This window comes from Conger conger, chromosome 19, assembly GCF_963514075.1.
Source record: "Conger conger chromosome 19, fConCon1.1, whole genome shotgun sequence".
Classification (NCBI taxonomy): domain Eukaryota; kingdom Metazoa; phylum Chordata; class Actinopteri; order Anguilliformes; family Congridae; genus Conger; species Conger conger.
Window position 1 is genome coordinate 18,236,007 of NC_083778.1, and position 17,500 is coordinate 18,253,506.

Consider the following 17,500-nt stretch of genomic DNA (forward strand, 5'->3'; position numbering starts at 1 on the left):
TGCGCTAATGTGCGCTAATCGCTGTTGCGCTAATGTGCGCTAATTGCTGTTGCGCTAATGTGCGCTAATCACTGTTGCGCTATTCCTGTCGCTCTAGCTCCTTTTTGACATTTCTCCTGTTTGTGTCTTGTGGTTTAACGTTCACCCCTTTGCCCCCCCCCCCCCCCCCCCGCACAGTGTTTGAACAACATCCCCCCGCTCACCGACTACTTCCTGCGAGACAAGTACCAGGACGAGCTGAACATGGACAACCCGCTGGGCATGCGCGGGGAGATCGCCAAGGCGTACGCCGAGCTCGCCAAGCAGGTGTGGTCGGGGAAATACAGCTACGTCACGCCGAGGCCTTTCAAGGTGAGTCCCGCGTTCCTCTCGTCTGGCCGACCGCTCCGTGCGTCTTCCTCATTTATTACTTTACTTTACATTACATTAATGGCGTTTGGCAGACGCTCTTATCCAGAGCGACGTACAGTTGATTTAGACGAAGCAGGAGACTGTCCTCCCCTGGAGCAATGCAGGGTTAAGGGCCTCGCTCAAGGGCCCAACGGCTGTGCGGATCTTATTGTGGCTACACCGGGATTAGAACCACCGCGTGTCCCAGTCATTTACCTTAACCGCTACGCTACAGGCCAGCCCCTATTCCTCCATTCTGCGTCTCGCCCTCCGGTGCTCTGCTTGTCCCTTCTCCCTTTTGGGACGGGCCTAAAATTCACCGAAATGTATCCGGTTAAAAATGATATAACACCTCCTGAAAGTAACTGTGAACCTGAAAACAAATCGAAATGGTAGACGTTGGATTTCTTTGCAGTTCGCACAGGCGTATTAACCGTGCCCAATAACGGGCAGGCGACTTGTATTCCAAATGAAATTCATACATTAATATTACAAGAGATGAATGATGGTCTGGGCTCATCATCATCAAGAACAACAACAACAACAACTGTTGTTGACAACCGGCAACAGCTACGCTCGCAAACTATTTTGTAGATGTGACAGGATGTTTTTTGGGGGGGCACTCTTGGTGCTTGAAATTTTGCAATCCACACACATAGAATGTGCACTCAGTGATGTACTGCCTTGTGGGGACATCAGTAAAGGTCCTCACTTGCCTGTGTGCCGTCTGCCAGCGAGCCCTGGAAAGGGTGTGTCCGTATCTGGCAAACTCTTTCGTCCCTGGTCCTGGAAACCTTGTTCAGGATGGGCAGGGGTTGTTCAGGCGTTGTTCAGGACGGCCTGTAGCGTAGTGGTTAAGGTACATGACTGGGGCCCGCAAGGTCGGTGGTTCGAATCCCGCTGTAGCCAAAATAAGATCCGCACAGCCGTTGGGCCCTTGAGCAAGGCCCTTAACCCTGCATTGCTCCAGGGGAGGATTGTCTCCTGCTTAGTCTAATCAACTGTATGTCGCGCTGGATAAGAGCGTCAGCCAAATGCCAATAATGTAATGTAATGTAATGTTCAGGCGGTTGTTCGGGTGTTGTTCAGGGGGTTGTGTTCGGGCGTTGTTCAGGGGGTTGTGTTCGGGTGTTGTTCAGGGGGTTGTTTTGGGCGTTGTTTTGGGCGTTGTTCAGGGCGTTGTTTTGGGCGTTGTTCAGGGGGTTGTGTTCAGGGCGTAGTTCAGGGGGTTGTGTTTGGGCGTTGTTCAGGGGGTTGTGTTTTGGGCGTTGTTCAGGGCGTTGCTCAGGGGGTTGTGTTCAGGGCGTTGCTCAGGGGGTTGTGTTTGGGCGTTGTTCAGGGGGTTGTGTTTGGGCGTTGTTCAGGGGGTTGTGTTTTGGGCGTTGTTCAGGGCGTTGCTCAGGGGGTTGTGTTCAGGGCATTGTTCAGGGGGTTGTGTTTGGGCATTGACGGTGGTTCGGTGGTTTCGGGCGCTGACGGTGGTTTCGGGCGTTGTTCAGGGGGTTGTTCAGGGGGTTGTGTTTGGGCATTGACGGTGGTTTCGGGCGCTGACGGTGGTTTCGGGCGTTGACGGTGGTTTCGGGCGTTGACGGTGGTTTCGGGCGCTGACGGTGGTTTCGGGCGTTGTTCAGGGGGTTGTGTTTGGGCATTGACGGTGGTTTCGGGCGCTGACGGTGGTTTCGGGCGTTGACGGTGGTTTCGGGCGTTGAAAGTGGTTTCGGGCGCTGACGGTGGTTTCGGGCGCTGACGGTGGTTTCGGGCGCTGACGGTGGTTTCGGGCACTGACGGTGGTTTCGGGCGTTGTTCAGGGGGTTGTGTTTGGGCGCTGACGGTGGTTTTGGGCGTTGATGGTGGTTTTGGGCGTTGATGGTGGTTTCGGGCGTTGAAAGTGGTTTCGGGCGCTGACGGTGGTTTCGGGCGCTGACGGTGGTTTCGGGCGCTGACGGTGGTTTCGGGCACTGACGGTGGTTTCGGGCGTTGTTCAGGGGGTTGTGTTCGGGCGCTGACGGTGGTTTTGGGCGTTGATGGTGGTTTCGGGCGCTGACGGTGGTTTCGGGCACTGACGGTGGTTTCGGGCACTGACGGTGGTTTCGGGCGTGTGTCCACGCCAGACGCAGGTGGGCCGCTTCGCCCCTCAGTTCTCGGGGTACCAGCAGCAGGACTCCCACGAGCTGCTGGCGTTCCTGCTGGACGGCCTCCACGAGGACCTCAACCGCATCAGGAAGAAGCCCTACATCCAGCTCAAAGACGCCGAGGGCCGGCCCGACAAGGTAGCGCTCCTTCCTCCTTCCGCCTTCCGCCTTCCGCCCGGTAACTGGGATAGTGGATAGATCGCTTTTATCCGAAGTGCTTTTCAAATGATTGCTCTTATTCGCTCATTCACACTCGCCCACACACCAAAGGCAATAGGCTGCCATGCAAGGTACTAATCAGCTTGTCGGAAGCAGTTGGGGGTTAGGTGTCTTGCTCAGGGACACTTCAACGCACCCAGGGCTGAACATAATTATTTGGCAAAAATCCCAGCATTCATCTGAATGGCGTCAACACTCATCCATCTAGGGACACAATAATATCGGTATCAGTTTCATTTGTACACTTGTGCCCATGATTGACGTGTATATTTCATAAATGGTACATAGGAAATGTTTGACCATTTTTTAGAAAGATACCTGCCCCCATGCAGGTATGCAGCCCTGCAGTTGGGCTTTCCATCCCATAAGCGTTTTGTCCTGACCCCTGACCTCTGAACCCTGACCTCCGTCTAGGTCGTGGCGGAGGAGGCTTGGGAGAACCACATAAAGAGGAACGACTCCATCATCGTGGACATCTTCCACGGCCTCTTCAAGTCCACCCTGGTGTGCCCTGTCTGCTCCAAGGTCTCTGTGACCTTCGACCCCTTCTGCTACCTGACTCTGCCCTTGCCCATGAAGAAGGAACGCACCCTGGAGGTGTACCTGGTGCGGCTGGACCCCATGGCCAAACCCACGCAGGTACGGCCTCGCCCTCGTGGTGCATTGTGGGATAGCGCTGGGAGAGCTGGTGATTAGTTGGCAGTATTGTATTCTTGTCCCTCCCGTTCACTGATTATTGGGTGAATTTGTATGTACGGTATTGAATTGAAACCTCTTTCCTTCGCTATTTTGTTCTCTCGCGATTATGTTTCAGAGGGACGGTGGTGGTGCATTGTGGGATAGCACAGGGAGCGCTAGTGATTAGTTTATAGTATTGTATCCATGTCCCTTCCGTTCACTGGTTTTTGGGATATCCAACACCTGTTTTGTTCTCTTGCGATTCTGTTTTAGCATTTTTCAATTAGTTTGACTTGACGCAGTTCATGTAGAGTAGAGTGTGTGCTGACATGCTAATTTCAACCCTTGGGACCAATGGGAAATGTGGGTTTGCTTGTTTTGCAGTACAAACTGACCGTCCCCAAGGTGGGCTACATCGCTGACCTCTGTACCTCTCTCTCCGCTCTCTCGGGGGTACCTGCTGACAAGGTAAGGCTGTAAGACGGGTCGCCCCTTTTCCCGGAAAAGCGAAGTCACCTCTGGTGCCTTGTCCTGGAATGGCAGTTCTGCTCCGTAACTCTGCTCTCTCTCGTAACGCAGATGATCGTAACGGACATCTACAACCATCGGTTTCATCGGATATTCGCCACAAACGAGAACCTGAGCAGTATCATGGAGAGGGACGATATTTACGTGTGAGTACCGAAGATTAATCATTCAAGCCAGCCATCCAGTTACGCCCCAAACGGTACATTCACTCAAGAGTCTGATTTTTCCATTTAAGTGTGTCGGCTACTGAATGTACGAGATACGAAAGTGAAACAATCTTCCAAATTCAGCCTGCTACGTCTGGGCTATTTAATCAGCGTTTCACAACAAATCTCAAATATGCAGTCATTTTGAGAGTTTACAGGACACCCCAAAAAAGTCAAATACAAGCTCTGCAAGCAGCCGTGTGATATATTTTTGCATAATTAATTAATTAGAAGATCATTCCATATCGAAAAGCGAAATGACTCTAAATTACAGATGCACATCCTGCTTGGGATTTTGACCCAAGTTGACAGTTGACAGTTGACAGTTGACAGTTGACAGTTGACAGTTGACCGTTGACCGTTGACCGTTGACCGTTGACAGTTGACAGTTGACCGTTGACCGTTGACAGTTGACAGTTGACAGTTGACAGTTGACAGTTGACAGTTGACAGTTGACAGTTGACCGTTGACCACTGACCTCTGACCCCGGCCTCCCTCCCGGCGCAGGTTCGAGGTGGCGGTGAGCAGGACGGAGGACGGGGACCACGTGGTGATCCCGGTGCACCTGCGGGAGAAGTACAAGCAGTCGGGCTACAACCACACCAGCACCCCGCTCTTCAGCCTGCCCTTCCTCATCACCGTGCCCCGCTGCCTCAGCGAGGAGAAGTTCTACAACCTGCTGCTCCTGCGCATGTGGTAATGATCCTCAATCATTTCTTCCTTACTCAAAGGACTTACAGTTGATTGGACGAAGCAGGGAACAACCCCTTACTCAAGAGCCAAACTGTAGTGCGGATCTTATCGTGACAACACCAGGGTTTGAACCACCAAGCTTCCAGATCCCAGTCATGTACCTGTACCTTAGCCACTCGGCCACAGGCTGTCCCATATCCATATGATACAGCCCCACCTCTAGCTATATCCTGAGCTGAGATAATGTATGGGGCAGTAGGAAAGCAGCCTTTTTTTCGTATTGGAGAGCAGGAGCGTCGTCTGAATTGGATTGTGTCCGGGCTTACGGCGGGGGGACCAATGTGTGATTTGAGATTCCGTGTTCGTGTTCTAGCCGGTTCCTGCGCGCCAGCCCCGAGGAGGAAGAGGAGGAGGAGGAGGAGGAAGAGGAGTCGACGCCCCTCCCGAAGGAGCACGGCATCAACGGCAACGTGGCCAACGGCGTCCTGGAGGAGGGGGGGTCCCCCAGTGAGTCCCCGCCCCCGCCCCACACAGGCCTGCCGTTTCAGACGGCCCGTCTGCATTACGCTCCATCAGTCCTCCCTGCTCAGTCACACTGTCAATCTGTCTGCTCTGTACAGATATTAGCAAGTATTCTTTACACACAGCGAGTGGTCACTGTGTGGAATAGCTTGCCAGTGCATGTAGTGGAGGCAGAAACACTGGGGGGGTTTTCAGGACCAGGCTTGATACGGTGTTTAGATACTATTTAGCTTTGAGGGAATTTGGGCTGTAGGTACACTTCAGTGGTAGGAAAAGGCGAGCATTGCTGGGCTGAATGGCCTGTTCTCTCCATTACCTTATGTTATGTTATGATAAATGAAGGCAGCAATGGAATCTGCAGTGCGTTCAGTTCTGCTGTACCGTTTGGCGGTTTTTCCTCGTGATGAAACCCAGAGATTCACTCTGGCCTCTCTCTCTCTCTCTCTCTCTCTCTCTCTCTCTCCCTCTCCCTCTCCCTCAGGCGAGATGGAGACTGACGAGCAGGACGAGGAGTCCAGCCAGGACCAGGAGCTGCCCTCGGAGAACGACAACAGCCAGTCGGAGGAGTCGGTGGGCGGCGACAACGACCTGGAGAACGGCATGGGCCCCGAGCGGACCACCAAGGGCCGGCGGTCGCCGGCCGGCCAGAAGAAGCGGCTGTTCACATTCCAGTTCAACAACATGGGCAAGCCCGACTTCAGCTACTGCAAGGACCAGCCGCGGCAGATCCGCTTCGACGAGGGCCACCTGCGGCTGAGCGGTGAGAGCGGGTTTCTGTCTCGGGCCGACGGGCCTCGCCTCGCCTCGCCCTGGAGACACGAGTCTCGGCGCTCCTCTCCTCTCGCGACCGCCTGTTCGCTGACTCCATGTTCCGCTGACTCCCATGTTCCGCTGACTCCCATGTTCCGCTGACTCCATGTTCCGCTGACTCCATGTTCCGCTGACTCCCATGTTCCGCTGACTCCATGTTCCGCTGACTCCATGTTCCGCTGACTCCCATGTTCCGCTGACTCCATGTTCCGCTGACTCCATGTTCCGCTGACTCCATGTTCCGCTGACTCCCATGTTCCGCTGACTCCATGTTCCGCTGACTCGCATGTTCCGCTGACTCCATGTTCCGCTGACTCCCATGTTCCGCTGACTCCCATGTTCCGCTGACTCCCATGTTCCGCTGACTCCATGTTCCGCTGACTCCATGTTCGCTGACTCCATGTTCCGCTGACTCCCTGTTCGCTGACTCCATGTTCCGCTGACTCCCTTGTTCCACTGACTCCCATGTTCCACTGACTCCCATGTTCCACTGACTCCATGTTCCACTGACTCCATGTTCCGCTGACTCCCATGTTCGCTGACTCCATGTTTCTTCTTGAACAGACAGGTCCTATCTCTCCTTGGACTGGGAGCCGGAGATGAAGAAGAAGTACTTTGACGAAAGCGTGGCGGAGGTGAGACTGGTCACGGGCTTGTATTGTGTTTGTATTCGGTTTGTCTTGAATGTGAAGGGCATTAAAAACACACACTTTGTGGCTGGGCCTAGATCCTTTTTTAAAAGTTCAAAATTTGCAAGGAAAAGTGACCATAGAAACAGTGCTGAGCGACCATTTCTCAGTCACTGAAAGTCCTTCACAGAGGACCTGGGTTAACTGGAGAAGTAATTTCAGTTTTATGTTTCAATCGTTTTCCCTTTTCACCAGAAGCAAAAGCAGTATGAACACTAAGGCTCTCTCTCTTGTTCTCTCTCTCTCTCTCTCTCTCTCTCTCTCTCTCTCTCTCTCTCTCTCACTCACTCAATCTTTATGCTTTATGTCTCTTTTGCTTCTCCCTCTTTCTGTCTCCCTCTCTGTCCAACAGGACTTTGAGAAGCACGAGAGCATGGAGTATAAGCCCCAGAAGAAGGCCTTCTTCAAGCTGAAGGACTGCATCGAGCTCTTCACCACCAAGGAGAAGCTGGGAGCCGAGGACCCATGGTGAGACCCAGTGCTGTGTGTGCCTGTGTGTGCCTGTGTGTGCCTGTGTGTGCCTGTGTGTGCCTGTGTGTGCCTGTGTGTGCCTGTGTGTGTCTGTGTGTGCCTCTGAGTCTTGAGTGTTTGTCTGTGTGTGTCTGTGTCTCTCTGTGTCAGTCTGTGTGTGTGTGTGTGTGTGTGTGTGTGTGTGTGTGTGTGTGTGTGTCTCTCTGTGTCTGTGTGTGTCTCTCTGTGTCTCTCTGTGTCTCTCTGTGTCTCTCTGTGTGTGTCTGTGTGTGTGTGTCTGTGTCTGCGCGCATCTGTGACCGTCTACGAGCAGTTGAACGCCGCGTTCCCTGCACCCGGCGTTGTCATGGTGATTAATTTCGGGGACGCTCCTACCCGCTCCTCTCAGGTACTGCCCGAACTGCAAGCAGCACCAGCAGGCCACCAAGAAGCTGGACCTGTGGTCCCTGCCGCCCGTGCTGGTGGTGCACCTCAAGCGCTTCTCCTACAGCCGCTACATGAGGGACAAACTGGACTCCCTGGTGGACTTCCCCCTCAGGTAGACCCCCCCGCGACCCACTCGCCGCACCACAGCCCCCATTCTCACCAGCGCCGCACAGAAACGGGCCCGTTGCTGTATTCCCACTGTAGACCAGGGGGTGAGAGTCTGTCGCCTGGGAGGTTCTGCTACCTTTGAACCCTTGGGTGTTCTAACCTGACCTGCTGTGTTCAGGTGTATATGCCGTGCAGCACTCGTAATTAGATAATTAGATGTTGTTAGTCAGAGTGGGAAGCTCATCTTGTGTGTGAGAACGGGGGGCAGCCTGTAGCCTAGTGCCGGAGGAACGTGACTGGGATCCGGAAGGTTGGTGGTTCAAGCCCCAGGTGTCGCCACGATAAGATCCGCACAGCCGCTGGGCCCTTGAGCAAGGCCCTTAACCCTGCATTGCTCCAGGGGAGGATTGTCTCCTGCTTAGTCTAATCAGCTGTAAGTGACTTTGGGTGAAAGTGTCAGGTAAACAACTGTAATGTAATGTGCGTGTTTTCCTGAAGTGATCTGGACATGTCGGAGTTCCTGATCAACCCCAACGCCGGCCCCTGTACGTACGACCTGATCGCCGTGTCCAACCACTACGGCGGGATGGGAGGAGGACACTGTAAGGCTCGGCGTCCATTTTGTGTCTTTCTGGACTGTTCAGGGTGAACTGCTGCTAAATGCGTCAGTGTGTTCACCCTTAATGTGTGAATGGCTTCGCCAGGAGCCAAGCTAATACAGTTCTTCCTGTTTAGACACGGCGTTTGCCAAGTGTAAAGACGAGGACAAGTGGTACTACTTCGACGACAGCAGTGTGTCGCCCGCAAACGAGGATCAGATTGTGGTGAGTTGTTCATTTCCATCGTCACCTCTGTAGCTGTAGGCTGGCTATATTTTTGCCCTCAGCAGCACCATGGGGGCAGATGGTCGTGTGAAAAGGGTAATCTCACGCCTGTGTGTTTGATAATCGGTCAGGAGAAAAAAAGAAAAGAAAAAGAAAGTCTAAAAAGACAGCAGCCTTGTACACTGAAAAGGTGGCTCTGGCTCCCAGCAGATTTGGGGTTGTGTTCAGTGTGATTGTCTCACCTGTTCCTTTTTTTCCCCCTCTTTGTTTTCCTCAATTAAAAAAAAAAAAATGTATACAATAACAAACTATATTTTTCAATTCCAATTTGGGGAAAGGCAATCTTCCTTGGGGCAACTCTCAGTTTAGAGGGGAGAACGGAGTTCGCCTCGGTAGTAAAATCAGGCAAAAAAGCCTGAAGCCTTGAGCGCAGCTGTGCAGCTATTGGCGTATTAGCCTGAGTTTGTGTCCGAGTCACCAGTTATGCAACTGGCGCCACCGTCTGTTTGGGAGGGGAAGTGCGCGTGTCCACACTGAAACGCACAGTGGGGTTTGTGCATGAACGTGGACACAGAGGATCAGGGTAGGAAATGGATGTGGACCGCCCCATGTTGTGCACCAAATTTATATAAATTAAAAAAATTCAAAATGGTGAACCATTCTGAGGTCAAATATACGACACAGAGTACATAGATCTTGTCATTACAGTGTTCATACACAGTGACATGATGCTATTAAAGTTAGACTGCCCAGTATTGATAAATTTGATTGTTACATTTAAAAAAAAAAAAAAAAAAAATTTATGTCTGTATTTCAACATATGAGCTATCTTTAGAATATCTATTTCTGCAGCTTTGCTGAATTGTTCTTTGGGGTCTGTGTTTAAGGTCTGGATCAATTCCACTTTAGTTCAGTTCATCCATCCATCCATCCATTATCTGAACCCACTTATCCTGATCAGGGTCGCAGGGGGCTGGAGCCTATCCCAGCATACATTGGGCGAAAGGCAGGAATACACCCTGGACAGGTCGCCAGTCCATCGCAGGGCACACGCACCATTCACTCACACACTCATGCCTACGGGCAATTTAGACTCTCCAATCGGTCTAACCTGCATGTCTTTGGACAGTGGGAGGAAACCGGAGTACCCGGAGGAAACCCACGCAGACACGGGGAGAACATGCAAACTCCGCACAGAGAGGCCCCGGCCGACGGGGATTCGAACCCAGGACCTCCTTGCTGTGAGGCGGCAGTGCTACCCACTGCACCATCCGTGCCGCCTTGTGTTTAATTTCAGTTCAGTCAACTGAAATTCAGCTCTCAAAATATGAGAGAGGCCGATTCAATATACGATGAATTTCTTTTGTTTTTAAATCAGTCGAATTTCAGTTAATTTCTGGAAATGACCCATGAGGAGGTGTGTGTTACAGGCTGGGTGGCCTGCAGTGACCATTTAGACCTTTCAGGCTGAGGAGAAAAGTGTGTCATTCTCACTAATGTCCTTGTTTTCTGAGAAATGTGCCCTTTCCAGTTTGTGCTACGGTGTAAATGGACATTCCCGGATGTCCTAGCTATAAATCTCTGATCTGCAGATTTACTTGCTACTTACATTTTGCTGCACTTTGTCACAAAGATAAGCTTTGGAGGTGAATCAGGGATGGCTGAGACTAGTTGTTAGAAGCCAATTTTAGAGGGTTTTAGCTTCAAAAGTCTTGTTCTTGTTTATCTTGCAAGCTCAGTATCTGAGCGTTGAGATGTTGAAGGCGTAATGTTGTATTGCAGACGGTGGAGTTTCATTAGCACAACTCGAACACAATGTCCCACAATCCCCTGTGTCTCAGAATCCCCAATACACATTGTATGTGTACAACCGTCTCACAGGCTGAGACAACATACTGCATGCTGGGATATGAAGTCCAACTGAAAGTATATTCTCACCCCATTGAAAGTGTATTATCATCTGTATTGCAGAGGACTTCCAGGCGTTTTCAGTTTGGAGCTGGTTGGGTTTTATACTGTGTGTGTGTGTGAGTAACTGGTCCCTCTCTGCCCGTGTCTGTGTGTCTGTGTGTCTGTGTGTCTGTGTGTCTGTGTGTCTGTGTGTCTGTGTGTCTGTGTGTCTGTGTGTCTGTGTGTCTGTGTGCAGTCCAAAGCGGCGTACGTGCTCTTTTACCAGCGGAGGGACACGCTGAGCGGGACGGGGTACTTTGCCCTGGACCGGGAGGTGCAGGAGGCTGCCTCGGGAGTGGGGGACCCCAGCCAGAGCGACGAGGACCTCAACGACAACGAGAACGACAACGACAATGAAAACGAAAACGACAACGAGACGGAGGAGCAGGACCCCAATCATGACATCACCATGAACACCAACTGAGCGGCAGGGGCTGTCCTGGAGACTCTCGAGGGGGGGGGGGGAGGTGGGGGGGAATCTGAGAAGCGCTGAAGCCTCGCTCGGACACGTGTGGGGGGGGTTGGGGGGGTGGTGAGGAGGAGACTCAGAAAGGCGCTACGCGGGAAATTCTAAGCAATCAGGCCTCTCCCGGGCCCAGTCCTGCTGACGTGTTTCAATGCATACATTACATACCTGTGCGTTTCTGTTCCTTTCCATGGTTCAGTTTGCCCATTCAAATGAGAAGTGTGCTGAGGGTGGAAGCCAGTTGCTACGTGTTATATCACGTCGTCTCGCAACACACACACACGCACACACACACACACGCGCACGCACCGCCGCCCTTTTAAACACAGAGAATGTCTGCGCTGTCGCCCCTGCAGAGGTGTGTGTTTGCATAACCATTATACCTTATTTTGCCATGTAAATACCTGGGCACTGAAATGTGTCTGTTTCATAACGTGGCGAATCTGCGGGACGGTTGGGGCCTCTCTCGGCGCAGTCTTCCCGTTTCACAGTCTAGTGCCACACGTCGTGAGTTCGGGGCCTCCGCTCCACGTCCACATCCGCGTTTGATCGACAGGAACAGGAACCGCATCATCCGACCGGTCTGCTCTGCGACTTGACTTAACAGTACCTTTTTTCAGTCACGGGCTGTGTTCGAAAACCGCATAGTCGGCAAACCACTTATATTACATTTCAATGAAGTGCAGCCTGAAAATGAGTACGAGTTGTGTGCTAGTCTGCAGTTTCAGGCACAGCCATATTTTATTTTGAGTCTCTCAGCTGATACACATTGTAGACTTCTGTACAAGCCTTGCACATTGGCCCCCCTGTGGAATTGGCCCTTAAATCCACTACATTATCTCACTGTATGAATAGCTGTGGATGTGAGTATCATATATAGAGAAAGCGGCTTTAGCAAGGGATTGCAATTAATGTGTCTGTCTCTCTCGCGCGCTCACCAATATCAAGAAAGAGGCTTTTGAGATTATGAACATTGGTGATTTGTTAGATTATCTGTCATGTTTTGGTATCCAAATGGAAATCACCATAGCCTTACTGTAATCTCAAGACTTTTTTTTGGATGTACATGTACATTGCCTTGTCATCATCTGCACTGAGTTCCGCAGCTTCACGACATCCTGTCCCAAAAAAAACGAGAGGTTTTTCCGACCTCCCACCCGGAATGCTCACGGAACGTTCTGACCGCTGCGGAACGCTCACAGAACGGGGAATGTTCACTGACCCACTGGCGATTATGGTTGCAAGGAGATGTTCACTGAACACGAATGTCTGCCACTTCGCCGTGTCGACGGAACGTGGGACGTTCTTTCGCTGCTCTGATTGTTTCCTCACATTCACTTTAGGTGCACATGAATCGTCTTTCTTATTTTGACTGAATGTTGGGGGGTGGGGGACTGTGGGATATCAATGCCTTTGACATTAGCTACGCGATGCTGGGGTACTGTTACTATACGTATCTTCTACCGAAGCAAATGCTTTATTGTGATCGAAGAACAATGTCTTTCTTTAACGGGGCGGTTGAGGAAGATTGCGGGAGTGGGCTAGGGGGGTTGCAATATTAATCTGAATTGAGTGCAACGTATAACTGAATCTGCTATAAATACTGTATATAAGAGTTCACTCTGTGAGTGCGCATTTGGTAAATTTATTTATTTATATGTTAGCATTAAAAACAAATAAATGTATTTAAATTTGGGGTTGGGGAGGACGGAAGGGATTTCGCTTTGCCCTGAAACTCAGGATTATCGCCAGGGTTCTACGGGTTCCGTGCTTTAAGGATGCTCTCTGATTTGACCTTCCTTTTTTTTAAAGGTGATAACCGACATCCCGCATGACCGAGGGTTTTGAATTTTGGCTGCACTTGAGTTCACTTGGGTTTACATTTGAATTGTGCATGTGTATTTATATACGGACTTCAATAAAGTTATGCAAAGCCTTCATCTGCCCCTGGAAGTTGATTGATATCTTTACATTCTTATCTTGAATTTCTGGAGAGCTCTATGCAAGGATTTGCTTTAAATAACATGTACGTTCACTGTACCAATAATTACTGTAGAAGTTGTATAATCTACTAATCTGGTCGATTTTGCCAGTGATAAAATATAGGACTTGGCAAGACCAGTCTTGAAAAATCAAGGTGCTTGACAGGCAGAATATTTAAACCCCCTGGTTATAGAGAAACCTCAGCAGGTGCAGCGAGATTGATTTAAGTTCTTGTACAGTAAAAAAAAAAAAAAAAAAAATTATGATCAACGCTGGTCCAAGAGTGTTTGCCCTGGAACGAAACTGTCATCTACCTTGCGTTTCCATACCAACACCACAAGGGGGCGACGTCGCGTATCCAGTGACAGCTTGTCATTGTTTACGGAAGTCGGAATGACGTGTCAGTGTGGGCTGAGGCATTGTGGGATCGCTACGGCTCTGCAAATGGTGAAGACCGAGGCTCGGAGCCCCCTGGTTGAAATTGGCTATAAATATATTGCGCTACCTGGACCTCCGAAAGGGGAAGGCTGTTAGCTACGATGATAACCGCCCATATGGTTACGGGGGCTTTTTATTAAGCGGTCATATGCGTATGTCATCGCTGCCATTCTGCTGACAGACAACAAATGCAAAATTAAAAAGTGAAGCGCTCAATGGACGCTTCTGTAGCAGTGGCTGGCTAACTAGCTAACTAGCTATACTGCCTTTTTATTTTTCACATGAGGTGAAAAAGTAGGCCGAATCGGGTTTCACTACTCCTGCCGCGTTCATTTTTATATCTAACACTGGGAGGTTTTTAAGAGTGAAAATGACGACCAGTAGTCCCGAAGCGGTGAAGAAATTGCTTGATAATATGCAGACGGATTTGCGGTCGCTGTCAATGGAATGCAAGAAGAAATTCCCACCAGTCAAAGAGGTAACGTTAATGTTAAACCGCTCCTCCAAACATCGTGTGTAGCTAGCTAGCTCTAGCTAATACTGGCCAGATAGCAAACGTTAACCCACAAAGTATGGGTTGGCTAACAGGAACGTTATGCTCGTCCTGCTGAATTCAGTTTTGAATACCAGGATGGAGAGTGCCATGCATCGAGCTGGCTGCGAAGAGTTAACTAGCTAGCGAGTCAAATGACTGCTGTCCACTGGTGGATTTAGGTTAAAACTGTGGAGATTCTATTATGGGTGGGCGTGAATGACAGTAACTTTGGCTGTGGTCCTTTCAACATGATGGAGCTGCAAGCGCTTGCAATTTACAGCGTCATTGATAGATAACGGTACCCGCACAAGCAAACCTAAAACATTCTCGGCAGAACTGAACAGAATTTTTAGGCAGCTAGTGTGTAGTTAAATTGTAGATGTGGTAGAGGACGCGCGTGCTTCCCACTTTACCGCCATATGTTTCTTAAACACTTTTAAGTCCGTATATGACTATTTTCATTAACAGGCAAGGTTGGTGGCAAAGAGGTGGCTGCTGGGGAAAAAAAAAACAGCTCAAGCTGTTTTATGAAACAGCTGGTAGCTGGTTTGACCAGTTCAGACCAGCTTCATACTCAACATGGTTTGGCCAGCTGAAACTATGTTTTGAAACAGCTGGTAGCTGGTTGACCAGTTCAGACCAGCTCCTTACTCAACATGGTTTGACCAGCTCAAGCTAGGCTTTGAAACAGCTAGTAGCTGGTAGCTGGTTATTTCACACTGGTCATATCTGGAGTTTACACCGTTCTGCTTGCCCATAGCAGTGACCTGATATTGCTTTCCCTTCAGGTACTCTCCTGCACAGGGTGTAAATGATTATGTAGACCTAGCTCTAGTTATTTATACATTATGCGGTCTTGACAGGTCACACGTCGTGGACAGAGTTGAGACCCCTTCCGTACTTTTGGGTTGACTTCTTCTTGAGTTCTGAAGCGACCACAACACCTGGACAATGATTGTACTGTGTAACTGGTGTCACTGACTGTTTTTATGGGGGGGAACAAAGGGGGAAGAAAAGTCTACCCTTCTGCTTTCAGACTATGCTTTGAATATGCTGTCGTCTCAGTTGCATTTTCAGCTGACGCAGAGCTCGGCCTGTTGTTGCTTTCTGCCCAAGGCTGTCATGGGAACACGGAACCCCCTTTTTTTCCATAATAACTGCATGTGTCACAGACTTTTTGGAGCAGTTCATTTCGCCTACGGCTAAGCAGACTACTGTCGCTACTACAATATTTGGTTTCCGTTCGGGAGGGATCAAATTGCATCAATCGCAATGCATTACGCTCCGCTGCATTCATCATACACGTATTGCGCTCCCGGTCCGTCTCACTCGGACACGTCAAACCCGTTCCCGAGCGCTGTAACGCACACACGCATCGCAACAATCCGTGACACCTTGTGGCAGAATGGTTTTAATTATACACAGGGCGCGGTGAGACGCTTGGGAGTTTTTTCAGGGATTTTTCAGCTCCAACAGAAAGGACAATTTTCTTATCTTGTGTGTTATGTTTCATTGTTTTGGCTGGATATTTGTTGAGGAAATTGAGGTTATGTAGCCTACCTTGCTCAAGAGCACAAGGCCAATGCCACACAGTACCTGGGGAATTGAACCCGCAACCGCTGGAGGTAAACCACTTTCCTCTGAATTTTATTATTCACTTCTACCTCCTGCCAAGATGTAAAAAAAGCTCTACTTGAAGGCCTCTGCTTATTAATATCGAACTAGATCCTCAAGCCTTTTTGATTGTGATCGGACAACGGTAGTTATTTTGGAAGGAAAGCCACAATAGTCACGGGCAGTTGAATGCTGAAATTGTAGACACTCGGGTTTTGACCCAAGATATGTTTCCCTCTGATGGGGTTTCAAAAATTTGTTATTTTTATTTCTGTGTCAGGGTGATTTTGCCTGTAGTAGACATTGAATCAGCCCTGCCACTTAAAATCAGGTGTGTCTACTGCTGTCAGATGTTTCTCTGAGGGAGCTGTGAACTGCAGCTCTGTAACAATAACTGTACCCCCCCCCCCCCCTCCCCTGTACCCCTGTGACCTATCTCTGCGATTGCTTGTCCGCTGCTTGCACCTGCTGTGATTTGACAGTTGAAAAATACCCCCAGTTGGCTGATGGATCCTTCTGTCAGCATCAGTTTTCCCCCTCCTTAATTTCACCCCCTACTGATCCACTGCCCGAGCCCAATCCAATCCGCCACGTGCCCACGATGGCTTCAGGTGCTAAAATAAATTGACGGGCCTTCTCCTGTCACAACAAACCATCCCTCCTGGTTCATCCAAGCTCCTGGTGGGATTGAGGAGATGTGTGCGGTTTTAATGACCGCAGTCAGAGAAGGCTCCCTGCCCTGCTGAACATCTGTGGTCCCTTTTGGTTGTGAGCGTGCACATTTGGGTTGTGAGAGTGCACATTTAGGTTGTGAGAGTGCACATTTAGGTTATGAGTGCACATTTGGGTTGTGAGAGTGCACATTTAGGTTGTGAGTGCACATTTGGCTTGTGAGAGTGCAAATTCTGCTTGTGAGTGCACATTTCGGGAACAGAATAAAATGACTGATAGGCACCGAAGGTGTGTATCTGGTGGCTCTGTTCTGGTGGGTCTTTGCGCGCACTTTCAGTGTCCAGATTCCACACAACAAACTTCTCAGAGTGGGGCCATTTGTGCTGAAGGGCCTCACCGAATGTTTTGTCGGGGGAAACGCTGATAGCGCTCAGCGCTACGAGGTCTAATCTGCCCTGGTGCCTCACAGGACTGGCCACTGGAGCTTGACCTTTATGTTTTCATTCTTCTCCAGAGATAAATAAAAAACTTTATCGGTTCATGAAGGCGTACGAGACTCATTTTCTAAAGGTTAGCTTCAGGCCCTTTGCAGCCATCTCTAATGAGAATGGAATTGATATCCATGTAAAAATTTTAAATAATAATTTCATATTTAGTTTTATGTTTTTATCAAAAAGTGACTTGCAGTTGATTAGACTAAGCAATCCTCCCTGAGCAATGGGGAGTTAAAGGCCTTGCTCAAGGGCCCCAACGGCTGCACTGATCTTATTGTGGCTACACTGAGGCTTGAACCACCAACCTTCCACGTCCCAATCTTACTTTAACCATAGGCTCCAGGATGCCTGCATTCAAGGATGAGCTGAATGTTTTCTTGTTCAAAGGAAAGATTGTGAGTTCCAAATCTGGAACATTTTGACTGTGAACGATGATGTCAGGTGAGTGATCCTCCCTTTCACGTCAGTGGCAGATGGTAGGAGTTAGCTTTGGTCAGATGGTAGCTGTTAGCAATGGTCTGATGGTAGCAGTTAGCATCGGTCAGATGGTGGCTGTTCGCAATGGTCTGATGGTAGCTGTTAGCATCGGTCAGATGGTCACTGTTAGCATCGGTCAGACGGTAGCTGTTAGCGACGTTTAAATGGTTGCTGT

At 49.9% G+C, this 17,500-nt stretch overlaps 2 protein-coding genes across 12 annotated transcripts in view; both read left to right on the top strand.

The window, feature by feature from the left end:
- LOC133119188 (ubiquitin carboxyl-terminal hydrolase 15-like) overlaps positions 1-11,094 on the top strand; it is a 26,045-nt gene extending 14,951 nt beyond the window's left edge. For 6 of the 10 annotated variants that reach the window (XM_061229655.1, XM_061229659.1, XM_061229657.1 and 3 more), the window contains 14 exons: positions 178-351; positions 2,502-2,660; positions 3,156-3,380; positions 3,804-3,887; positions 3,999-4,093; positions 4,661-4,849; positions 5,220-5,353; positions 5,850-6,128; positions 6,743-6,813; positions 7,220-7,335; positions 7,727-7,876; positions 8,371-8,474; positions 8,608-8,696; positions 10,843-11,094. In XM_061229655.1, the coding sequence (XP_061085639.1) occupies positions 178-351; positions 2,502-2,660; positions 3,156-3,380; positions 3,804-3,887; positions 3,999-4,093; positions 4,661-4,849; positions 5,220-5,353; positions 5,850-6,128; positions 6,743-6,813; positions 7,220-7,335; positions 7,727-7,876; positions 8,371-8,474; positions 8,608-8,696; positions 10,843-11,070 (2,097 nt within the window). In that variant the 3' untranslated portion in view covers positions 11,071-11,094. Of the gene's footprint in view, positions 1-177; positions 352-2,501; positions 2,661-3,155; positions 3,381-3,803; positions 3,888-3,998; positions 4,094-4,660; positions 4,850-5,219; positions 5,354-5,849; positions 6,129-6,742; positions 6,814-7,219; positions 7,336-7,726; positions 7,877-8,370; positions 8,475-8,607; positions 8,697-9,825; positions 10,785-10,842 lie in introns of those variants that run through there. The other 4 variants (XM_061229656.1, XM_061229658.1, XM_061229664.1 and 1 more) reach the window with 4 other exon arrangements.
- A 2,436-nt stretch (positions 11,095-13,530) lies between these two features.
- LOC133119032 (protein MON2 homolog) overlaps positions 13,531-17,500 on the top strand; it is a 42,079-nt gene continuing 38,109 nt past the window's right edge. For both annotated transcript variants that reach the window (XM_061229412.1, XM_061229413.1), the window contains exon 1: positions 13,531-14,011. In XM_061229412.1, coding sequence (XP_061085396.1) covers positions 13,904-14,011 — 108 coding nt within the window. In that variant the 5' untranslated portion in view covers positions 13,531-13,903. The remainder of the gene's footprint in view (positions 14,012-17,500) is intronic.